General features: G+C 35.9%; 1 protein-coding gene across 5 annotated transcripts in view; it reads right to left on the reverse strand.

Moving 5' to 3' along the window:
- STS (steroid sulfatase) overlaps positions 1-22,167 on the reverse strand; it is a 114,961-nt gene that overhangs the window by 19,353 nt on the left and 73,441 nt on the right. For all 5 annotated transcript variants that reach the window (XM_074814891.1, XM_074814894.1, XM_074814890.1 and 2 more), the window contains 2 exons: positions 15,790-15,949; positions 13,115-13,236 (listed from right to left, as the gene is read on the reverse strand). In XM_074814891.1, coding sequence (XP_074670992.1) covers positions 13,115-13,236; positions 15,790-15,949 — 282 coding nt within the window. The remainder of the gene's footprint in view (positions 1-13,114; positions 13,237-15,789; positions 15,950-22,167) is intronic.

The following is a 22,167-nucleotide window of genomic DNA, read 5'->3' on the forward strand; positions in this document are numbered from 1 at the left end:
AAAGGGGGGAAAAAGGAGGCTTTTGATAATGCTTAGGAGCTACAGGCATTGTATAATCTACTTAGTATCAAGTTCCAAAATCCAGTTAAAGCATTTCCCAGCACCTTTTCTTGATTATTACAGCCTCACTGTGAACACCAGCATGGTTTTCTAAGCCAGGCTTTTGTTGCCACTACATAGTCCTGGTGTTTGGAGCTACTTGGCATTCTTGAGACCACCAGAATTTCTAAATGACCTAGCAGCTCTGCTAGGGCAGAGCTGAATGAACTGAAGCAGATGAATGAACAACCTGTATTATTGTACAATTTTTTGCAATTCCCAGTTGCTTTTCTATCCACTGACTGATTAAGTTTCCACTGCCCATGAAACTAAACTGAGATATTTGTGTTCAGTACTTACGCTTGTGCTAAGATAAGCCTATTAATGAACTTTGCAAGATTTTCAGAAGGATAAACGTGCAAAGTGTCAAAGTATGATACTCAATGGAATAATTTTAGTTGTAAAAAAACCTGTAAATGTTGCTAGTTTCAATAAACACAAATTTCACAATCCAAGTAATCCATTTTTCATAATGGATTTCATTTTATTATAATCCATATTTCAAGTATCATAACGTATTTTCTACAACTAAAGAATGCATCAGATTAGTAACCTTTTTTTCCATACTAAAAAAATAAAAATAGAGAATGAAAATCAAAATAATGTATGAAGTCTCAGTTTTCCTTCAAAGTTTAAAAGTGACCATTGCAAACAGGACACCAAAAGGAATTACCTGTTCTTTCTATATTTGTTTAAAAAAAAAAAAAAAAAAAAAGTCAGCTATTCAAACCCTCAGTTTCAGTATGACACAGCAGCCACATTTTCTTCTCTCCCTCACTCACATGATTCTAGCTTTGGTCTTCTTATGCTGACCAGCTCTGTTAGGACTAATTCTTCCAGAAAATATTTAGGGTTTTTAGCAAATTCCAAGCTTTTATGACAAAACTTCCCTCTCACAACACAATTCAAACCATCTTCACTTCTGTGAAACATATGTTTCTCCTCATACTTACGCATATGCTCATGCCTTCACAGCATATATACAAATAGTCCTTACTGATGAAACTGATCTTCTCTGAAAAAAAGTTCTGTTTATCTTTGGCTTTCTTCTAAGTTGAAAAACTGAGCTGAGCACTCATGGGCTACAATTGTTTCTGAATCATAAAGATATATGCTCTTAGAGCCTCTGGCTACAGCTGAAAATTGGCTTTAGTAGCAATTACATTATTTTCAGAATCCAAAAATCGTTGTCAACTATAAATACTGTAAGCAATCTACCAGACAGTATTATAGAACCATCAGTATCATCCTCTATAGGTGCAACTTACAGCTTTAAATTTTTATATAATACTTCTGAATCAAAATTAAGTTTGAGGATTAGGCTTTGAGAGAACAGACAATAAAAACATGATATCATATAGTGCACATGATACAGATAAAAAAAATGAAAGGAAGTTTCATGCAAAAAGCATTGTTTTAGCTTCCAAGTTAGGTATGCTGCATAAAACAGAGAGGCAAATGCTACAGCAAATCCCATTTTTATCTAAATGCCTTAACAGGTCCTGCTTGACAAACCTGATCCCCTTCTATGACAGAGTGACCTGCTTATTGGATGAGGGAAAGGCTGTGGATGTTGTCTACCTTGACTTTAGTAAGGCCTTTGACACCGTTTCTCACAGCATTCTCCTGGTGAAACTGGCTGCTCAAGGCTTGGATGGGCACACGCTTTGCTGGGTAACAAACTGGCTGGATGGCCGGGCCCAAAGAGTTGTGGTGAACGGAGTTAAATCCAGTTGGTGGCCGGTCACGAGTGGTGTCCCCCAGGGCTTGGTTTTGGGGCCACTCTTTATTGATGATCCAGACGAGGGGATCGAGTGCACCCTCAGTAAGTTTGCAGATGAGACCAAGTTGGGTGGGAGTGTTGATCTGCTCGAGGGTAGGGAGGCTCTGCAGAGAGACCTGGACAGGCTGGAGCGATGGGCTAAGGCCAACTGTAGGAGTTTCAATAAGGCCAAATGCCGGGTGCTGCACTTGGGCCACAACAACCCCCAGCAGCGCTACAGGCTTGGGGAGCAGTGGCTGGAGAGCTGCCAGTCAGAGAGGGACCTGGGGGTGTTGATTGACAGCCGGCTGAACAGGAGCCAGCAGTGTGCCCAGGTGGCCAAGAAGGCTAATGGCATCCTGGCTTGCATCAGAAATAGCGTGGCCAGCAGGGACAGGGAAGTGATCTTACCCCTGTACTTGGCACTGGTGAGGCCGCACCTTGAATACTGTGTTCAGTTTTGGGCCCCTCACTACAAAAAGGACATTGAATTACTCGAGTGTGTCCAAAGAAGGGCAACAAAGCTGGTGAAGGGTCTGGAGCACATGTCGTACGAGGAGCGGCTGAAGGAACTGGGGTTGTTTAGTCTGGAGAAGAGGAGGCTGAGGGGAGACCTCATCTCCCTCTACAACTACCTGAAAGGAGGTTGCAGAGAGCTGGGGATGAGTCTCTTTAATGCAGTAAGAAGCTATAGGACAAGAGCTAATGGCCTCAAGTTGCGCCAGGGAAGGTTTAGACTGGATATTAGGAAGTATTTCTTTACAGAATGGGTTGTTAGGCTTTGGAATGGTCTGCCCAGGGCAGTGGTGGAGTCCCCATCCCTGGAGGTGTTTAAGAGTCGGGTTGACATAGCACTTAGGGATATGGTGTAGTTGGGAACTGTCAGTGTTAGGTTAATGGTTGGACCGGATGATCTTCAAGGTCTTTCCCAACCTAGATGATTCTGTGATATCCACAGTGAACATACTGTAGACAGGAATTGCATTTTCCATTAATACAACTTAATGATGTGGACAGATGTCTAAGACAAAAAAGTAACAGCTGATTAAAAGCAAACAGCAATGTAGTTGAAACAAATTCCCATTTCCTAGGCTGAATGTTGGGATAATTTGAAAGATGAAAAAGATAAGTAATGAAAGTGCATGAAAGTGCCTCCATGACCAGCTGTAGGAAAAAGAGTAGACCTAGACCCTAGTGGGACTAAATGATTTTCTGTTCTAAGACCTGTGGCCATGAGGAACTAATGAGTCCTAATTTTAATGTTTTCCACATCGGACCTGTAGGAAAATATATTCAAAAGAAACATCACGGAGTGTTGAGATACCATTTTTACAGAATACTTCACTCAGGCAGATTTATTACCCACAATGTCTTGTTTAGTATTTCTACCTCATACTTTTGTAGCACTAGACTCAAAATCTTCACGATACTTTGCTATTCCCTCTCTCTTATTAACTTTGCGTATATGTACCATAGTAGTGCTTTAGCAGCTTCACCAAACGGTTAATTAACAGTGCTGGCTTTTGAAAATATAAAGCATTTAGATTTTGGAATTCAGCAGGGGGCAACTTTGTCTGTTCAGAAAAAAAAAAAAAAAAGGGGTGTGAATCAATTCAAACTTCCCAAATGACAATGCTATAAGGAATGGCTAGAGCACAGAATTACACTCAGTTTGAAATGAGCAGCAGCACAGTAGATCAAGACATTGTTGAGCCCAAACTATAAAGCTTTGCTGGATAAGTAGTTTTGGTATCAAGGATATGAACTGATGCTAAAGTAACTATAATGCTTTTAGGACTGAGAATCAAACTCCATTTGTCACTGAACAGGATCATATGGATGGATCAGAGCTACAGACTGAAAGCCTGCCTGTGCAACATCCTATGGCATTGAAGAGAGCCCAGATAATACAATTAAGTTAATCATGAAGACTCTACCGAGTCCTGAAGACTCTACTCTTCTCACTGAGTAAGTGAGATGATGGAAAAGCTTGCTTCTGTGATATAATACCATTTAAAAATTAATTACAACAGACAGGTAACAGGTTATAAATGAAAAATTAGCACACGCTTGGTAATGACAAAATTATCTTATGGATGACTAACATTTCCTAATACTAAAAGGGTCAGCCTTTCTTTATTGCACTAGGGATAATTCTAAGTGCTAAATTATCATGATCTTTATGGGGTTTTTATGGTCTTGTTGCCTTTTAATGTTGTGACTGCACCATGATTTCTAACTTTCCCCTCCTACTATGAACGGTGGAAACCTATTTTGCTTTAAAATGCCAGTGTTGAAGAGGAGTGAGTGAGTGAGTCTCACAAAAGTTCCTATTAGAGTCCCACATCCAGTAAACCATGGAATCAATAAAAATAAATTCATTATGTTATTATTCTGTTGAATATGACTGAAATGCTGCTGAAGAATTATTTTCAATAAATTTTTAGGTAAAACTTCTAAAAAATTTGAAAAATGTCACAATCTGTAGGAACTTTTTCTATACTACTTTATGGACTTTGTATTTCTAAGAGGTCTTTGAAAGAACTATGACAAAAAAATACTAGTAAAATCCAGTCTTTTTCAGTTTCAAGCTTTTACACAAATCTATCCAGAAAATTTCCCTACTAAGAACAACAAAACAAGAAACAAATTGAAAAAGCTGATTTTTTTTCTTCTTTTTAGTTTTAGGAAATTCTGGATGTCTTAACAAAAGATATTTGAAAAATGTAATGCATTATGTGTCCTCTAATAGTTTGAGACCACATAAGAAGCTCTGAAATCAACAGAAAGGTCACTATTTGTACTGGGATGTGAGCTTTTCTCAGGCTGAGGACATTTACACTGATTATTGAATATTTCTGGTTGTGTTCTCTTTCCGAAGTACTGATCAGGCCTTACATTCAGAAGCAATTACATGGTGCATAGTGCACATCATCCACAGGTGCTCACTGGCCTCCAGCGTAACATTGCCCAAATGCACCCACCCTCTGAGCATCCACTGTTTTCTTCTGTAATTATTTCTTCTGCCTTTCATGGCATGGTCTTTTATGACATACTGAGAAGTCATCTTGCTCTTGACAGTCAGGTTTCCAAGGAATTTCTCTAATAAACAAATACTTTGCTTTATTTTCTAGGAGTAATACGATGTTTGGGGATGTGGCATGCAGAATACTCTATGTGGGTTGTGCATGCATTAACTACTTCCCTTGAAGAACATCGCCTATGACAACATATGCCATTTGAATCCGATTTTAAAATTAGGATGAGTCAGCGCTATGTTCTGAATGTAACATTCAGAACACTGCAGGCTCAAACCCAGCACTGAACTGAAGATATTTTTGGAAATGTAAGGCTCCAGAAATTGTTAAAGACCCACTTTTTATGTTACTTGGTAAGCTGAAATTCATTTTGGAAAGCTGCAGTGCATTTTTATCTACTTTTTAATGTAGTTGTTGTTATTTATATTTGTTTTGACTACTGCTAACTTCATAAATAGATCAAAAAATTATTAGACAGTTGTTCTAACTCAGATTTTTTTCTTTTTTTAATTTAAGTGTTAGCTGTGGAGTATACAGAAAAAAAATCCTTGAGATTTTTCTTTTGTACTGTCACAAGTGCATGACACAATATCTGACAGCAAACGATTCAAGCTGAAGTTTAAATAATACTGAATTAGCTACTTTAAATGCCTTTGACTTCATATGATCACTGAAACCTGTCAACCTTTCTCTGTTCACTAAGAACATTGCTAATTTAGGTCAGGGTATCTTGGATTCAATAGACCAGTATGTTATGGTTGTTATTTTTATATGAAGAAAAAGCGCTATGATATGATCACTGAAAGTCTGTGTGTATAATGTCAATGTCAAAGGACATTTACCACAGTCTTTCACTGGGGGAATGGCTCTCTGAGACAAAAGTGTTCCTACATCAATTTTACTATGACTAAAGAAGTCTATTCTTTCTAGCTAGAAAGCAAAAAAAATTGTGACAATAGGAAAATCCTTCAAATGTTTATCCTTTCTTTCTTATCCTTTCCCATCTGTTCTTTTCCAAGAAAAGGTATGAGGTTGGTGCGATAAGATTTGATTTTAAAAATATATTACTTTGTAAGAAGAAAAATATTTCCTTGACAGCAGTTACAGTCACATGCTAGTATTATCTCTTCCTTTGAAGATGCCGTGCAAAAGAAGAAAGTCCTGGATCAAACATCTGTTAAATTTACCTTCCTTTGTATTGTTAAGCAATGCAAGCAAGTAACTATAACTGCTGACATTCTCAGGGTCGATGTGCATCCTTACTAATCTGTAACAGCATCCTCTAAGTCCTTTGTTTACCACAGAGAAGGCAGGTAAAGCATAAATGGGAAAAACTCCTCAGGGAAGCAAGTAAAAAAATAGGGAAAAAGCTAGACAAGGGTATGGGTTCTGCCAATGTGTCTGCTGGGTATGACAAGCATATCTCACAGTTTACATATGAAGCTACCATAACATTCATTCACCATATAGCAAAGAACACAATAAAAAAATAGCTCTCCCATTAGTAAGAAAGTAATGAGAAAGAGGATGGAAATCTACTTATGAGGCTTCACAGAATGTATGAATTGAAATTCCTTGTTTATATTAAGAAAGTAGGTGCAATATTAAGAGATATCTTTAAAATACCAAATATTTAGAGGTATCTCTAATACATTCTACTTCAGAAAAAACAGAACTGTTAATTTATTTTGTGGATGTCTGAATGATTATGTTTCTTAAATGCTCTAAGAGGACTGAACAAGAAAGGGCTGACATTTTCAAATAGAAGTATATTGTCACCACTTACACTCCAAAATACCTCTCATGTGCAAGTTAATGAATTTCCATTTGCTCGTGACAACCACTAGGGTCACCCACCCTAACACTGAGAACTTGACTGTAGAAAAAATTTTTAAGCTGGTTCTGTGGAGCTTTATAGAGGTTTCCCAGTTTTTGGTACCTGCCTAGACTCCATCTCCTGCACTCTCTCAGGACAATATTGTGTTCACAAGTTAGCATTCTTTAAGCATATGAATTCAATTTACAGTTTTTAACTATTAAGACTGAATGTGATATTAACAAAAATGAAGCTAAGCATGGCATTGTAAATAATGCAAGCCCTCTTAATTAATAAGGTAACCCTTATTACCCTTTTAGGCATGCATATTAGAGACCTTTTGAGAGGTAAGGAAAAGTGCAAGGTATTCCTCTTCTTACTTTCATTTCTTCAGAAACAGGTCTTATTTTAATTGCATTTCACAAGAAAGGCTGTACCTGTCCAAACCAGAACTTGTAATAAAATAACCCTTCTGAGGTGGTTTTTCCTGCTTTGACTTCTCTCTATTATGACTCAAATGTCTTCAGTCAAACTAAACCTGCAGGAACCTCTTAAAAAAACCCCACTATTCTGTAATTTTATTCCATGTATCTAATCTGAAAACTGCAAAACAGGAAATATACTTCTCTTATTCTCTTCTTGTTTGGTTTTAACCTGTAACAGCTGAAACTGGCTAGGGATACTGGGATCCTCCTAGTCATGCATTTAGCCTTTTCTGCAAAGAACAAAATATATCTCATGAAATACTGTACACAGTTGGATGCTGGAGCACATTGCAACAGCCAGGAATCAGAATAGCTATGAATTCTATGATAATATAGAAAGAATGCCCGAATGGTGAATTTCATTGAACTATTTTCAGTAATTCTAGTAGATCACAACATACAAAAAACTCAGAATAAACACTAATTGAAATGTATCCTGTTTCTTAAGTGAGGCAAAGTGAAAAATTACTATGTAAAGTTTTTCAGTGAACTTTTACTGTCTTTAGAAGTCATTATATTTGCATGATAAGCTAGGTTTTTTCTATTGTCTAGTGTTATTCAGTTTAACTTGCCATAGCAAATCTCTTTTTCTTTTGTTTATTGAATGACATTTTCTACTGAACACTGAAATCCATTTTGAAATAGAAAAGGTGAAATGCTGCTAGTAAAGTCACTCTAGCATTTATCAGAAACATTACTATATTTTTATTAGTAGTACTGAAACACTGTGAAGATTATTTCTTTATAGTACAGACCATATTGCATTACATTTCTCAATGTTTATTACACAGGATTACAATATATTTCCTCCTTATCAAACAAAAATTTTGCACACAATCAGAGGAGTCTGAAAGATGCAGTAGTTCCATTCAACTGTAGACTTGATCTGTATCTGATGAATTCTCTCCTTATAATTAAGTTGTCATAGCAATGCATTTTTAATAGTACTGATTCATATGACAGTAATCTTTGGAGACAGAGCTCTTGATAGTTTTTTAGTACTCAGTTATGTTAAAGTAAAACTTTTAAAAAAAAGCAAATACACAAGTAGTGGTCTACTTGCACTAGCAGAACATAGTCCAAAGTGTAATCTGACATACACAAATAACAGAAAGCTACAGAAAACTTTGGGTGGCTCAGCTCAAGAAAGTAAAGGCAAATCCTACACCTGCTTTCCTTTAAATGTAAATGTTTATTGATTAAAAAAACCTAAATGATTACACCTTACTAAGGCAGATAGAAAAGTTTTGGGGGTTTTTCCAAGGGTACATTAGGCAGCTGTGGAGAATAAGCTTTGATAATTGGAAATTACAGTACTTTGATGCTGCTGCTTTAGCATGTCTTCTTCTCTGTATTTTTAACAGATCAATTAAATTACACATATTTATATGGTTTCATAATAACAGGAAATCATCCTTCAAGGACTAGGACTGTATGTCTTGGCTGTTTCCAAGGCACTGATGCATGAGTCTGTGAGAGCGAGACATGAATCATGAACAAAAAAAATTGCCTGATAGTTCATTCCTTTTTTAATTCCGAATGTGAAGAATAATGTCCATTATTTTTTAGTATCAGGCAAAATGTAAGTGAATCAAAGAGAGATGAAGAAAAAATGGTGTTAGCTTATTTTCTGTGGCTGGGAAAGAGAAGGAAAGTAGAAGAAAGATTCTTTTCCTCATGTCTCCCTAGAAAGGATAAGGCTTAAATTTTGAAGTGTTGGTTGACAAGAGCATTGCGTAGCACATATCCTCCAAATGCTCCTTCAAAGGGCTGATGAAGGGGAAAGTATATTGTGAATGCAATAACTGACCTAACTAATATGTGTTAATGAAGATATGTATTGATTTGGTTATGAGGAATGCTTATCCTCTAAATATATAAATGTAAAATGGTAATCACTCACTCTGAAGTTTCTGACCTTCCCTGAATGAGGTAAGAAATGCACCTGCTTAAATCAAACTCTAGAAGCTTTCAAGCAAGAGAAAGGTGTACAAGTACTATAAATTTAACATACACTAAATTTACCTGTTTCATATACATAGCCTAAGAGTCAAAAATTAAACCAGAAAAAGGTTTTTTGGACTGAAGCACAGTGGAAATCTAACAATGGTAAAGATAAAGTTACTAATGGAACTGTGGAGTGATGGAGGCAAGAAGGGACCAAATGGCTAGCAGAACTTTTGCTTCCCTCTCACTTCCTGGTATATGTATTTTTCTTTAGGATCAAAGTTAATCCTACACTTTGAGTGTCTAGGAAAATAAGTAGAATATGCAAACTGAAGCTGACATACAAACTAAGACTTCCCAGAAAATAAATATAGTAAGATATGTGAGAATATATGCATTAATAAGTGTATATATGCCATACATGCATATTTACCCTTTATTTAGAATGGGTTGTACTTTAGTTAATAAATAAATAACAGTTTCCTTAACAGTTGTAAGCTTTCTCTTTTATGAATTTCTGGCTGTTGCTGCTTTGTTCTTCAGAAAGTGCATCTTTAAATTAATAGAAATTACGTGTTTAATGAAGGGATCAGCAGTCTATAATGTAGTCTCAGTCTATTTGGACAATTGGGTCCTTCTAATAATGGTCCATCACCAGAGCAGTGCAGATGATGCTGAACACGGCTGAGGATATTTGTTTCACACTGTCACGGTTTCTTCTGCTAAACCTCAAGTCTAGTGGGAGACAAAGCTGATCAGAATTTGGTCTGTACATACAGCCATAATCCACAGGTAGTATGTTTTTAAACAATTCCAAAGCAGCGGCAGTCAACCTAGTTAACTATCTGGTGAACTGAGATTAAGAACAATACAAGTCTTTCCTGGTCTAACAGATCATTTATAGTACACAGAAAGAGACAACTGTTCCTTGATGCCTTTTTTTCAAGAATTTCCTGATTTCTGTTAGATAGGGAATATCACCTCTTCCCTTAGACTTCCCTTAAGAATACTAAGTAACTGCTTCTGGCAGTCCTCTGTGAATTAAGTGCTATTCAGCTGACTACAGTCATTGGCAAGGTGCAGTTAAAATATGAGAGATCCTACAGTCATTTCTGGATACAGGAAAATGTGTGTGCTCGTGGAGGAATGTGGTACTTACTTAGTCCATAAAGCATGTTAGACATGGAATACATGTAGAGTTAGGAATGTTGATCAGTCTACACTCAAACCCTGAAGATTTACGGCCCTGTAACTGATAACAGTAGCATGCTGAGGTTAAATGAAAGTTGCACAATTTTCCAGCTTTCTAGTCTGTCTTTAATGAACATGGCCTCATTCACTTTCTGGGATGTATTCCTAAGTATAGGGAACAAACTGCTGCCATAGGATACTTCTAATTTAGTTCTTTGCCGCTACATAAAAGCTCTGCAACATTTTGAATTAATTGTTTGAAATAATTGTTTCCCGGGGGGGGGGGGGGGGGGGGGGGGGGGGAAGAAGCAGCATTGCATTATACTTCTGCTTTACTTGTGTTCATTCTCACATACTAAAATGTCACTTAATAGTAGCAAAAATAGTGACTGTGGATGGACTCTCAGATTAGCTGTAAAGAGTGAGCTGTGTTGAGTGGTTGGAGGCTAGAAGACAATAATACTCTAGCAATATAATGCACTTTGAACTTATCAGTTGCTTCATATAGAGCTGCTGAGATATCAGAAGAAAAACCAACCACATTCATTTTTCCACATGAGTACCCACAGCAATGCAGATAGCATCAGCTGTGTACAGCTGTAATGCAAGTATATTTATCTCTATACAACAATAACACATGGGAGAGAGATAAATAGGGGCAAACAGTTAGCTGACTGCAACAAATAGCTTTACAAGTATGACTGCATTGCCCACATGGAAAAGGCATTTTTGAAGATCTGAGATTGGACAAGTAAGAAAGAAGAAGGTGTTGAGCACTTCCAGGGGACTGGTACAAAAGAGAGTAGAGAGGAATATCTGTCTATTGCATATTCTCACACTACAATATAGACTGACAAGGCTGTCTATCAAAAACCCTTTGTGATGGTTTTGTCTGGGGTAGAGTTAATTTTCATCATAGCAGTTACTATGGGGTTATGTTTCAGATTTGTGCTGAAAACAGTGCTGGTAACACAGGGATGTTTTCGCTACTGCTGAGCAGTGCTTACACAGTGTCAAGGCCTATTTCTGCTTCTCACCCCACCCCACCAGCAAGGGAGGGGAAACAGCTGGGACAGCTGACCCCCGCTGGGACAGCTGACCCCCACTGACCAAAGGGATATCCCATACCATATGACATCATGCTCAGCATATAAAGCTGGGTGAAGAAGAAGGAAGGGGGGATGTTTGGAGTGATGGCGTTCGTCTTCCCAAGTAACTGTTATGCGTGATGGAGCCCTGCTTTCCTGGAGGCCTGCCTGATGATGGGGAGCAGTGAATGAATTGCTTGGTTTGCTTTTATTGTGTGTATGGCTTTTGCTTTACCTATTAAACTATTATCTCAACCCACGAGTTTCTCACTTTTCCCCTTCTGATTCTCTCCTCCATCCCACTGTGGGGGGACTGAGCAGCTGGGTGGGGCTTAGTTGCCAGCTGGGGTTAAACCACAACAACCTTCCATACAAAAACCAGCTCAGTGTTATGAAAATATTATTGCCAGGTCCTGAGCGGGCTTTCTCTTTTGATTGCCTTGGAGAAAGGATAAAGGGAGAATCACAATCTACATTGTTGCCCCTCAAGTAAATACAATAGACTAGCCCCTCATCATTCTTTCCATTAATTTCCCATTAAACTCCCCTTCAGTAAATAACAAAGCTGACCCTTTTCTCAGACAAGGGGTACTTCATCTTGCAAAGGTGTATGTTTGAGAAAAACAGCTTCTCTGCCTGCCTGGAGATCTGCCTACTTCTGTTCTCATCATGACACAGAATAATTTCATTTAAACTCAGATACAAAATGGTACTACATAAGCATCTTTTCCAACTATTTGGTTCTTCCTTACGATTATTTATCAAATGCAAGATATATAGGCAAAGTAGTGATAAATAAATATTATATGTAATATTTTCCCTTTTCCTAGTTTAAAGTCCAAGACAGGTAGAGATTCAGCCTACAGATGACCAAGAAGACAAGGCTTCCAACTCATTTTAAGTTTGTACATTAACTATTAAGCAAGTCTCTTCCCAAGGTACTTAAACCAAAAAATGCTACTCCAGAGCTTGCCTTGGATCATCATTTCGAAACCATAACACAAGTCGTCATTTTGAGTGTCAACTGAGATGAGACAAATGTGTGTTTGACTTCATTCAACACAGAGATTAATATAGAAAGGCAAATATGATTTGGTTAATGTTGAAGTTGCTACCAGAAACAGTAAGCTGTTAGATAAAAAGGAGTAAATCAGTGGGAAATGCTTTTTTCATTGGCCTACACAGTGGAATGATATCATTCATAAAAAGCATGATTATGTAATAATACTGTATTCATTTATTGGATAATTATGACTTTGACTAAGTCATTCTCCTATGCTTTACTATCCCAATAATAAAAATGGCCAGGCGGACATAATACTTGCACTGTTATTCAGCCAGCCATCCTATTACCTGTACATTTTTAGGAAGATTTAACAGTTAACCTCGACTACTTCATTCTGTAACAGACTCTCTCTCAGGCAAGTTTTAAAAAAAATAGTTTCAGATACCATAGATCTCAGTATTGTATTGATATGTAACATTAATGCATAGCAACAAATTATGTCAAACAGTAAATTGGTGAATAGATGCACTGTAGCAAAAAGAAGAGTGAAAAAGAAGGAAAAAAGGCTAGATATTTTAAACAATTTATCAGTTATTATAGCCCAAGGCTTTTTGCTGATTCTTTTCAAGCTGCAATAAAAATTATATGAAATATTTAAAATGTGAACAGCAAGATTACTTACTGTTTCCTGGATGCCAACGCACTGCATTTAAATATGCATTACAGTAATGGAAGAGAAATTCATGCTTGGATCGGGTAACTTTTCCTTGAAGTAAGGGCATCAGATCATGTCCATCAATAATTCTGAGTAAGAAAGAATTTCAAAATCAGAAGAATAACCCAAACCTCAGTTTAGTGAGAAGATATTATAACTCTGCATTTCCGCTACTTAAAAAAATAAATCTGAATGACCACCTCCAGTTGGTCAATTTAGGTGCTTTTCCCCTTTGATTTTTATGTTATTTAAGGAAACAATAATTTTACATTTTGCCATTAGGAATGGTTGTTTCCTCAACACATTTTTATATTTTTTTCTTCTTTTTTTCTGATAAAATGACCAAACATATGTGAATAAATTGCTACAAGAGTCCTCCAGGTATACCTGCTCAAGATGTTTGGGAGTAGTCTGACCAAAATAACCCTAAAACAAGAGAAATATATGCTGTGTTGTGTTAGCATCCCTGGAAGTAATGGTAATAACTCTGTCCAGCAAATTACGTATGCCAGAATTTAAGACAGAAGTAGTAATTTCAAAGTTGAAAATGAACTATGCTTAAATATGTGTTTATCAACTACACATGCACACAGATATATATATATATATATAAATTCTCTAAATGCCACTGGACAATCTTAATCATGCTTTGAAGGAGTCAGTCAATTTACATCAAAATGAAATTATAAAATAAGCAAGGCATTTACATGTTTCTGTAACTTAAGCCTTTGGATTGCTGGAATCAGCTGTCAGGAGAAATCACAATTTGCACTTTTGACTTGGTGTGAATTACAAATTTTACAAGAAGTTTTATAGAAAATTACTTTTTGCTGATATACAGATCAGCAGGTAATTATTTTTTAAGTATTTTGAGCAACATTTCATAAAAGCTTTTTTGAAACTTTTTAATAAAATGTTTAAAAATATCGATGTTAATTTTCATTACCATGTAAAACCCTTTTCACATTAGTGTAAGTACTGCAAGACAGATATTAACTTCATTGTTTTAAGCCATGAGCCATATATGAGTATGAAATTCTTGGCAGCAATTACATGCAACAGCACCATTCTAAGTAGGGCTTTTCTCAAAGGATGGGCATGAAAACATCCTGGAATTTCTAGAGTTATGCTGTCTGGTAACTCTGCCTTCTTGGTGCATTCCTGTCTGTGGGGTCTGTTGAATTAGAGTCTTTCCCACTTTCAACTTGTCATCTTTTCTTGCCTGAGTAATGCACTCTTGTCTTGCCCCTGCAGGCTTGCTCACTATCAAGCTGAGAGCAGGACAGATGCGTGTCTATTATATACTTTCTGTTCTGCAGCATATTGATGAGTAATATATCTCCAGTACTCTTGCATTCCCACAACTCTTGGCTTCAGGGGGATATATGAGACTTTTCTTTCTGATTACTTATTTTTCTTGTTTAACTAGGAGCACCTCCCCCTTTCCTTTTTAACCTGCTCCCTCCCAGTGACTGAATCCTAATCGTAGTCATTTCTCTTATTTCTCAGGAAGAATTCAGTGGGGTGATAGGAATTCAGCTGCTGGATCAAAAATGCTTTAAGCTAGTCCATGACCTACCATGAAGCAATAATTATGGCATCTACTCTACACAGAAGAATCACAGTGGAGCCACTTGAAAGTAGAAGTTACAGAAGTATATTGGGATTTCTATCAAAGAGATCAAAATAAAACATCAGTGCTAGTATTCATTCAAGCAATATGAAAACCAAGTGAATAAGATCTGCCCACATTAAGAACAATATGAACTGATTAGGTTCAACAGAGTTACTGCTTGTAGGGGATCTCTCAGCACCAGCCTGACCAATTTTTCATGTTTTACAGATGTCCTGCCCTGCCATTTCCTTCAAGCACTCACTGAATCATCATTAGCAGAGTGTCTGCTTACCACTGGTTTTCCCCATGCAGATTCTGGATGTTTTGTGCTTAAAAGCTGTTTGTGCATGGTAGATGTGTTCAAAGCATGTGCATATCAGTAGGTTTCTCTACTTACTGGATTTGGATGGCAACAGAGTTTAGGTGAAGGCTCCTTGCTGCTGAGACTGGGTATCTCCCAGACAAGACTAAGTACAGGGATGTACGAGTATCAAAAAAGCATCTTATGGATTTTAGAAGTGCAGTGGGTTTTCTTATCAGGCTGCAAAACTCTGTTAAGGGATTATGTTCACTAACTTGGTAGAGAACAAAAAAAACTGTGAGAAAAGCCTAGCTCGTATTTTGATGTATTTTGTTATACTAAGCATGTCAATGTTTAAAATTTATACTTGCAGTTCCTTTTTCTACCACGTTCACTCATTCAGAACAGAGCCTTTTTTGATACATTCATTTTTGCTTTTAGTAAATAATTCTGATTTGACAGTATGTTGCTCTTGGTGGTATTCTCTTATCTTTTTGTTGCTTGGTGCTTGTTCTGAAAGTTAAGCTGTATTTACATGCAATGTTTCTGTAAAATATATCAGTACGTCAATATGAAAAGAGACAACATACCACTGTAAGTCATGACAAAAAAGTGTTTTTAAAATCTAGCTTTTTCTTTTCATTTTCACCTCTATCTTAGACATCACCAGAAAGTATAAAACACTCATGAGACTTTCTCTAAAACAGAGATAACTGCAGAGCATACCTGTCAGAGGGTAACTGTGCCTTGGCAAGTTTGACTATGGTAGGAAATATGTCCATGTTACTTGTTGGCTCATCAATATAGGCACCAGCCTGTACCACTCCAGGCCAGCGGAGAAGCCCTGGCACACGAATACCTCCTTCCCAGTTCATTGATTTTCCACCTTGAAAATGAAAGTTTTGTTTGTTAAGAAATCAATTTATTCTTAGAAAAATACACCCCTCCCAAGATTCAACTTCCAAATATTAAACATTCTGTCTAGACAGAATCTTTTCATTAAATGTATTTATCTTATTTTTAATTTGCTAGGTTTAGATTTTCCACCTACAATCAGTACCTTTCTGACAGAAATCTACTAATATATATTAGACAGAGCTTATACAATGTATTTAGTTTACAAACAAAACCAGCTAAATAACAGCTGTAGGAGGTAAAAAGGCAACTTGCAGGAATCTTCATATAGAATTTGATCTAGATAGTATGCCACATAGCTATGTGAATATATAACCAAAAAACAGGAATCAAAAATAAATTGAGGTATGTCTAGATGTCTGAGGTGTGAACCCAGAGAAAATATATGATATTTTATTAAAAATGGTGCTTAATGACTTTAGATAGAATAAAGTACTAATTTAAATATGTTACTGAATTGTCCAATCCAATACATTAGGAAGAAATTCGCTACAGTGATGGTAGATCTGAGGATGTTGTGAAGAACTTTCTGACTTCTAAACCAACATAGTTGCGTCAAATACACTATCAACTGACTGCATTCAACTCTACATTGCAGTAATTTCCTTTGTTTCTACAACAACCATCATTGTCCAGACCCCTGACATTGCTATCATTAATTAACATATGATAGAATTCTGTATGAAGAGCTATCACAAGTACTATTATTAATGTCTCATATAGTCATGACTATGTACAGAGCACTTCAGGTTGATCTTGGAAATTAATACATCACTTGGAAAAAAGGTATTTCTGGTAAATAGATGGGGTTTGGATGTGGTTAAGCATGGTCTGGGCCAGGTGTTTACAACTAAATTGAGATTTTTTTTATATAATAGAAACGTCTGAAAGAAGACGAATATGCTTTTTGAACACCTGCCATTAGATGAATCACACAGCAGTTCATGGTTCAAACAAAGCTACTATGAGCTTTTTTTTCCTGTATCTCGCTTTTTCATGTAAAATAACCCACAAAAGAACAATTACAACCAAGTACTTCAATAGTTCTGTCTCCTCAGCCTCTTAGACCTTCAAAACACCAGATAGATGTTAATATCTTTGGTGTCAAGCCCAGACCTTGACATACAAGCTATCTTACTGACTCCTCAATGATCTTTTCTATTTCAGCATTGGGGGATTCAGAATCCACCTGCTTTTCTACAGGGTTTTCACGGCTCAGTAAGATTTTTTACAAATTTTTCATTGTTCATAATGATAAGTGGCAACTTCAAGATAGAAAACTCTCTTTCGCAGAGATCTTTTCCCATACAGTCTTGTGGCTGAAAAACTTCATCTCATGATTTGTTGTTATATCAGATTTTTGCTTACTTTATTCATGGGCTTTGTCAGAATTCATTATATTGAATAGTCAGGGATAGATAACTAGTCTGACGCCAGAAAACTTAGACTTTCTAATATTCAACATTACATCAAGAAACAATCTTTGCTGAAGTTGTTTTTGGAAAGTAGTGCCGAGTTCAGATCTCAACAAGACTATCTGTCTTTTAGAGCAGTCTTAAAAATTTACTCTTGTCACAGTGTCAAATGCATTTTCATTCTCACAAATAAAGCACATATCTACCTACTCTAAAACTCAGAAATGAGATGCATGGATTATTTTTGTTTACATTCTTGTAAAAAAAAAATATTTTCAAAAAATCTAAAGAAAATGTAGATCTAAGTTTATAAAGCTGTTATTTGGTGAGGTTTAAAACACCCGTCACCTAGCAGAAGGAAGTATTCACTCAACAGTATGCTGATCAGTTGTTAATATGGTTGGGTTGACACCAGTGTAGATGTCAACATACTGGGTGCATCTATCTGTAGAAATGACGACTCTATCCATAAAAACAGTCATTAGGATTTTAGAAGTTTGGTGGGGATTATGTGTTACCTAGCAGGAAACTGTCAAGATTAATATCCTGACTGAGCTATGGTTCACAGAAAATCCTGTTGAGTGGGAGTAGTTAAATCTGAATAAAAATATAAGGAAAGTATGAACACATAAAATTACAGATATCCTCAAACTAAGATATTTTCAGTGAACAGTTATGCTGGGGGATATGATTTAGTTCATGAGCTGGATCCTAGTTCTGTGTACACAGAGCAGCAGCTTGTTGGCTAGACAGTATGGACAGACAAAAAAAATCTAAGAGCAGATCTATACCATAGGTATCTTTAAGTGTAAAGTTCCTTTTATTTTTGTATACCTGTCTGAACTTAGTAACAGTGCTAGCTAGATTGAATTGTTTAAATAAATTCTCATTTTACTGTTGCCTCCTGTGTAATCTGAAGACAGTAAGTGTTGAATCCCACTCCCACACATGCTGCAGTTCTTAAAACCTAGACATTGGATCACTTTCACAGTTCCTAGATTCACAGCACAATTTTCTTGAATCACTACAGAACAGGACAGAAAACTTGCACATTACCCAAGCACAAAGGGAACACTCAGCAAACTCTGTCTCCCTGCTGTGAGGTACAAAAAGCAAAATGGACTCCACAACAGAGCTATCTCCTTGCTTATGTCGATGAAGAAGTGACTGCTGTTTTCCTTTCAAAAGACTAATTGGAGCATAATTTTTTAATGTCTCTGAAGGTTAGGAATAGCAGGGAACCAGGACAGGAATTACAGGTCATTGCGGAAGCCTTTCTTTTATTATCTATGCCTATGTGGTGTTCATCTTTATTAGAACTGTGTTTAGTGACATCACCAGAGTTGCTTTTTGCCAATGTATGGTTACAAATCCCTTGATATACATTGTCCTTAACACTCTAGCTGTTGAACATTGTTCAAGCTATCTACATTCTTTTTTCCTTAAAAAATAAATCAAGGTTTCATTACTAATGCTTGAAACATGAAGCAAACCTCCAAACAGATAAAATATTAGAAGGAAAAAAAATTCCACAAAATGTCATTATTTAAAAATAAAATCTCTTGATATTTCATGATATGACTCATTAGTTTTGCATTCTGCTTGGACTTGACAACACTGAAACAGAGAAAAGGCAGCAATCTAGTAGTCTGTATACCTGGCAAACTCTAGCCAGCCTAGATATATATTATTTTTGTTCTCTTAAATTCTTCTAAAAATGTTTTTAAAACAGCATAAAACACCCCAGGCTGTATATTCATGCTTAGCTATCTATGCTTTCTGAGTAGTTGCACCTTTCAGTGTTATACTGAACAATAGTCTACATTCACCTTTCCTGAAAAATCTACAGGAGTGGGTAAAGTACAGACATAACTCTCTGCAGTCATCCACAACATGATGTCAATTTTCCATTTTAACCTCATTTAAAATGTTAGCTAAAAGAATATTTCCTTTTTTCCTCCCTCTGGTTTAAATTGACTGCTATTACCTAACTCTGGGAATAAAGCTTTTACAAGGTATGATATATAAAGGGGAACTCTGTGGTATATAACTATTAATATTTTGAATAATGAATGATGAAAACTATTTTAAATAACTTTCTTAGATCACTTTAATTATAATCATAACACCCTTTCCTTCCTTCTTACATTCTTCTAAAAACAAAACTTCCAAACCCAATTTGTTCTGTTGAATGATCGAAAAATACAAGGAAATTATTTATTGTACCCATCTGTAGTGGACTTTATGCTACAAATGTTGACAATCAAAACTGGTTTCTATTGCTTACTTTAAAAATGCTCAAACAACAATTTATCTTCAATGGCAAGTTCACTCTACTGATTTTTCATTTGTTTCATGTACTGCTTTTGTTAATTTTCAACCTGAGCTTTTTTTGTACTGGTGAATGTAGTAGACATAGCTCATTTGGACATGTCATCTGACCTTTCTTCCAATCAAATGAAATTGTCTCTCAGGATATTTTCTGTTTCAGTCAAAATTAAAAGATGGGTTGATTATTAAAAATCTGGATCACTTCAGAGAGAATATAAAAATACAGTGCATTTGAAAAAAAGGTCAATTCCTGCTCTTATTAAAGTCAAAAGTGAAATAAATACAATGTTTCTAATGGGCAGGTCCAAGATACAGGCAAAAGATACTTAGATACATATCCAAAAGAAGATGATAGTAAGACTATTAAGAGATGCAAGGAGACTCCATAGAAAATCCCATATGTAACAGAGTGGGATAGATGTCAACAAGTGATATGATGGAGGACTTCTGCTGTCTGCATATGCACCAGTGAAATAGTATAATGAGAAAAAGTGCAGAGAAAAGTTTTGAATGCTTTCACTGTTTACTGTTATAAAGTATGTATCAGGAGAGACATATTTTATAACACACTGAAGCTAATTCAACAAATGAGTCACTAAGCATCAAAATAATTAGATTCAATAGCTGAGGGTACCAAAGAAGAACATAATGGCATCCTTTAGACCAGTCATCTTAAGTTATTATTTATTCAATGGAGAGAATAGTCTATTCATTTATTTATTCTATTCATTTTATTCTAAAGTAGAGATCTAAAGTATTTCAAAAAGCAAACCTTATTTCTGTTCCTAAGGGAAAGTTAAGGTGACTAGCTGAAATGAACATGTTTAAATTGCAGATGTCATACTAATGAGAAAGCTAGTGAAAAACACCTAAGAAGTCAGTGCAGGTATCCTGAATATCATATACAAAAACAATACCTCAAAGTTCCATACCTTTTTACAGAGAAATGTCACAGAACTGAAATCAAAGAAATTGCTGGAAAAATTACATAGAAAGTTTTAAGAAGAGGCTTCAGTTCCATACAATAGTTTCCATATTTCAATCTGAAAATGTTAATTAATATTAGCAGGATAAAAGACCATAATTTATGTTATAAGTCATAATAACTTATACATTATAAATAGCTTAGAGGTTATAAATTGTACATCAGATACAACTTATATGCCAATATATGAAAAATGATTCAATGATCTGTTATGAATGATAAAGAGCTAAACAGGAAAATACATAGAAACAAAGATTTTTCAAAAAAATATATCATGAACTGGAAGTTTCCAAAGGAACTAATGTTCAAATATCTCAAAGGACCTATTTGCCCAACAGGTCCACAGGAACTACTAGGTTTCTCTGATCAGTTTCTGATCAAAACACTAAGTAGCCAGGAAAAATGTATTATCATGTATGTACCCAGGAGTCCTTCAGGAGTTCAGGTAAGAAGGTGTTGAGTTGCTGGGAAGAAATTCCTTCTAAAATAGGCACTATTTTTTGTTTTAGAAGCTGTATCTAGATTTAAACCTTTGAAAGATCTTTGACAAGGACCTTCAGGAAAAGCTTCTGGAACATTAATCATGGGTTAGAAGACAAAAGGTTGTCATGAATCAAAATCTGACTAACAGTCAGGAAACAAAATAAGACATGTTGCAAAAAAGTCAAAGTAAGGTACCTTGATGCTACTCTGTGTTAAGTCCCTTGCTATTTTAATATATTTACTTCTTTTGGAAGGGAAATGAGCTGTGGAATTGAAAAATCCATGTATCACAGGTTGATCAAATTCAGAAGAAAAGATAATGGACTTCACACCAAGTTGGATGAACAGGAAACAAGATGCAAGTTCAAATTCTGTAAAAATATTTGCAGTGCAATGAACATTAGAGAAAAATCAAGTGAACTAGGGTCTACAGTCTTAGTTATTCATACCATAACCTTAACTGCATACCTAAGAAAATATATCTGTGCAAAGACTAATGTTTAATGCACATCTGTAATCAGTAAGATACAGAGAGCAGGCAGTCTATAGGATGAAACAGATAATATTAAAAAGTATATATACAGGTAGTGATACTTCATGGCAAAACCTGAAAGGCAATAATTGTAAATTCATTTTAAAAGAATATATTGCACTATTAGAAATAGTTCACAGAAGAAAATAAGAAGAAATTAGGGACAAGGAAAAACTTTTTAAGTTAACTGATTAAGGAAAATCAGTTTAAGATTGATGAGAAAGACTGATGAGAAAATTCTTTTCTGACTGAGGTATTAAAGGGAAAGGCACAGTAAAATTATACAAAACAAAGGTAAGTTAGGGAAGGTATAACAAGTTTTCCCTCCTTTATCCTATATCAGTGAGAAAACAGTATAAAACATCAAGATGTTTCATAAAATTTGCAACTGTCCCATTTCAAAATAGTAAATGAAAGCACCATGTTCTCATTGACAAACGATT

This window comes from Strix aluco, chromosome 2, assembly GCF_031877795.1.
Source record: "Strix aluco isolate bStrAlu1 chromosome 2, bStrAlu1.hap1, whole genome shotgun sequence".
NCBI lineage: Eukaryota > Metazoa > Chordata > Aves > Strigiformes > Strigidae > Strix > Strix aluco.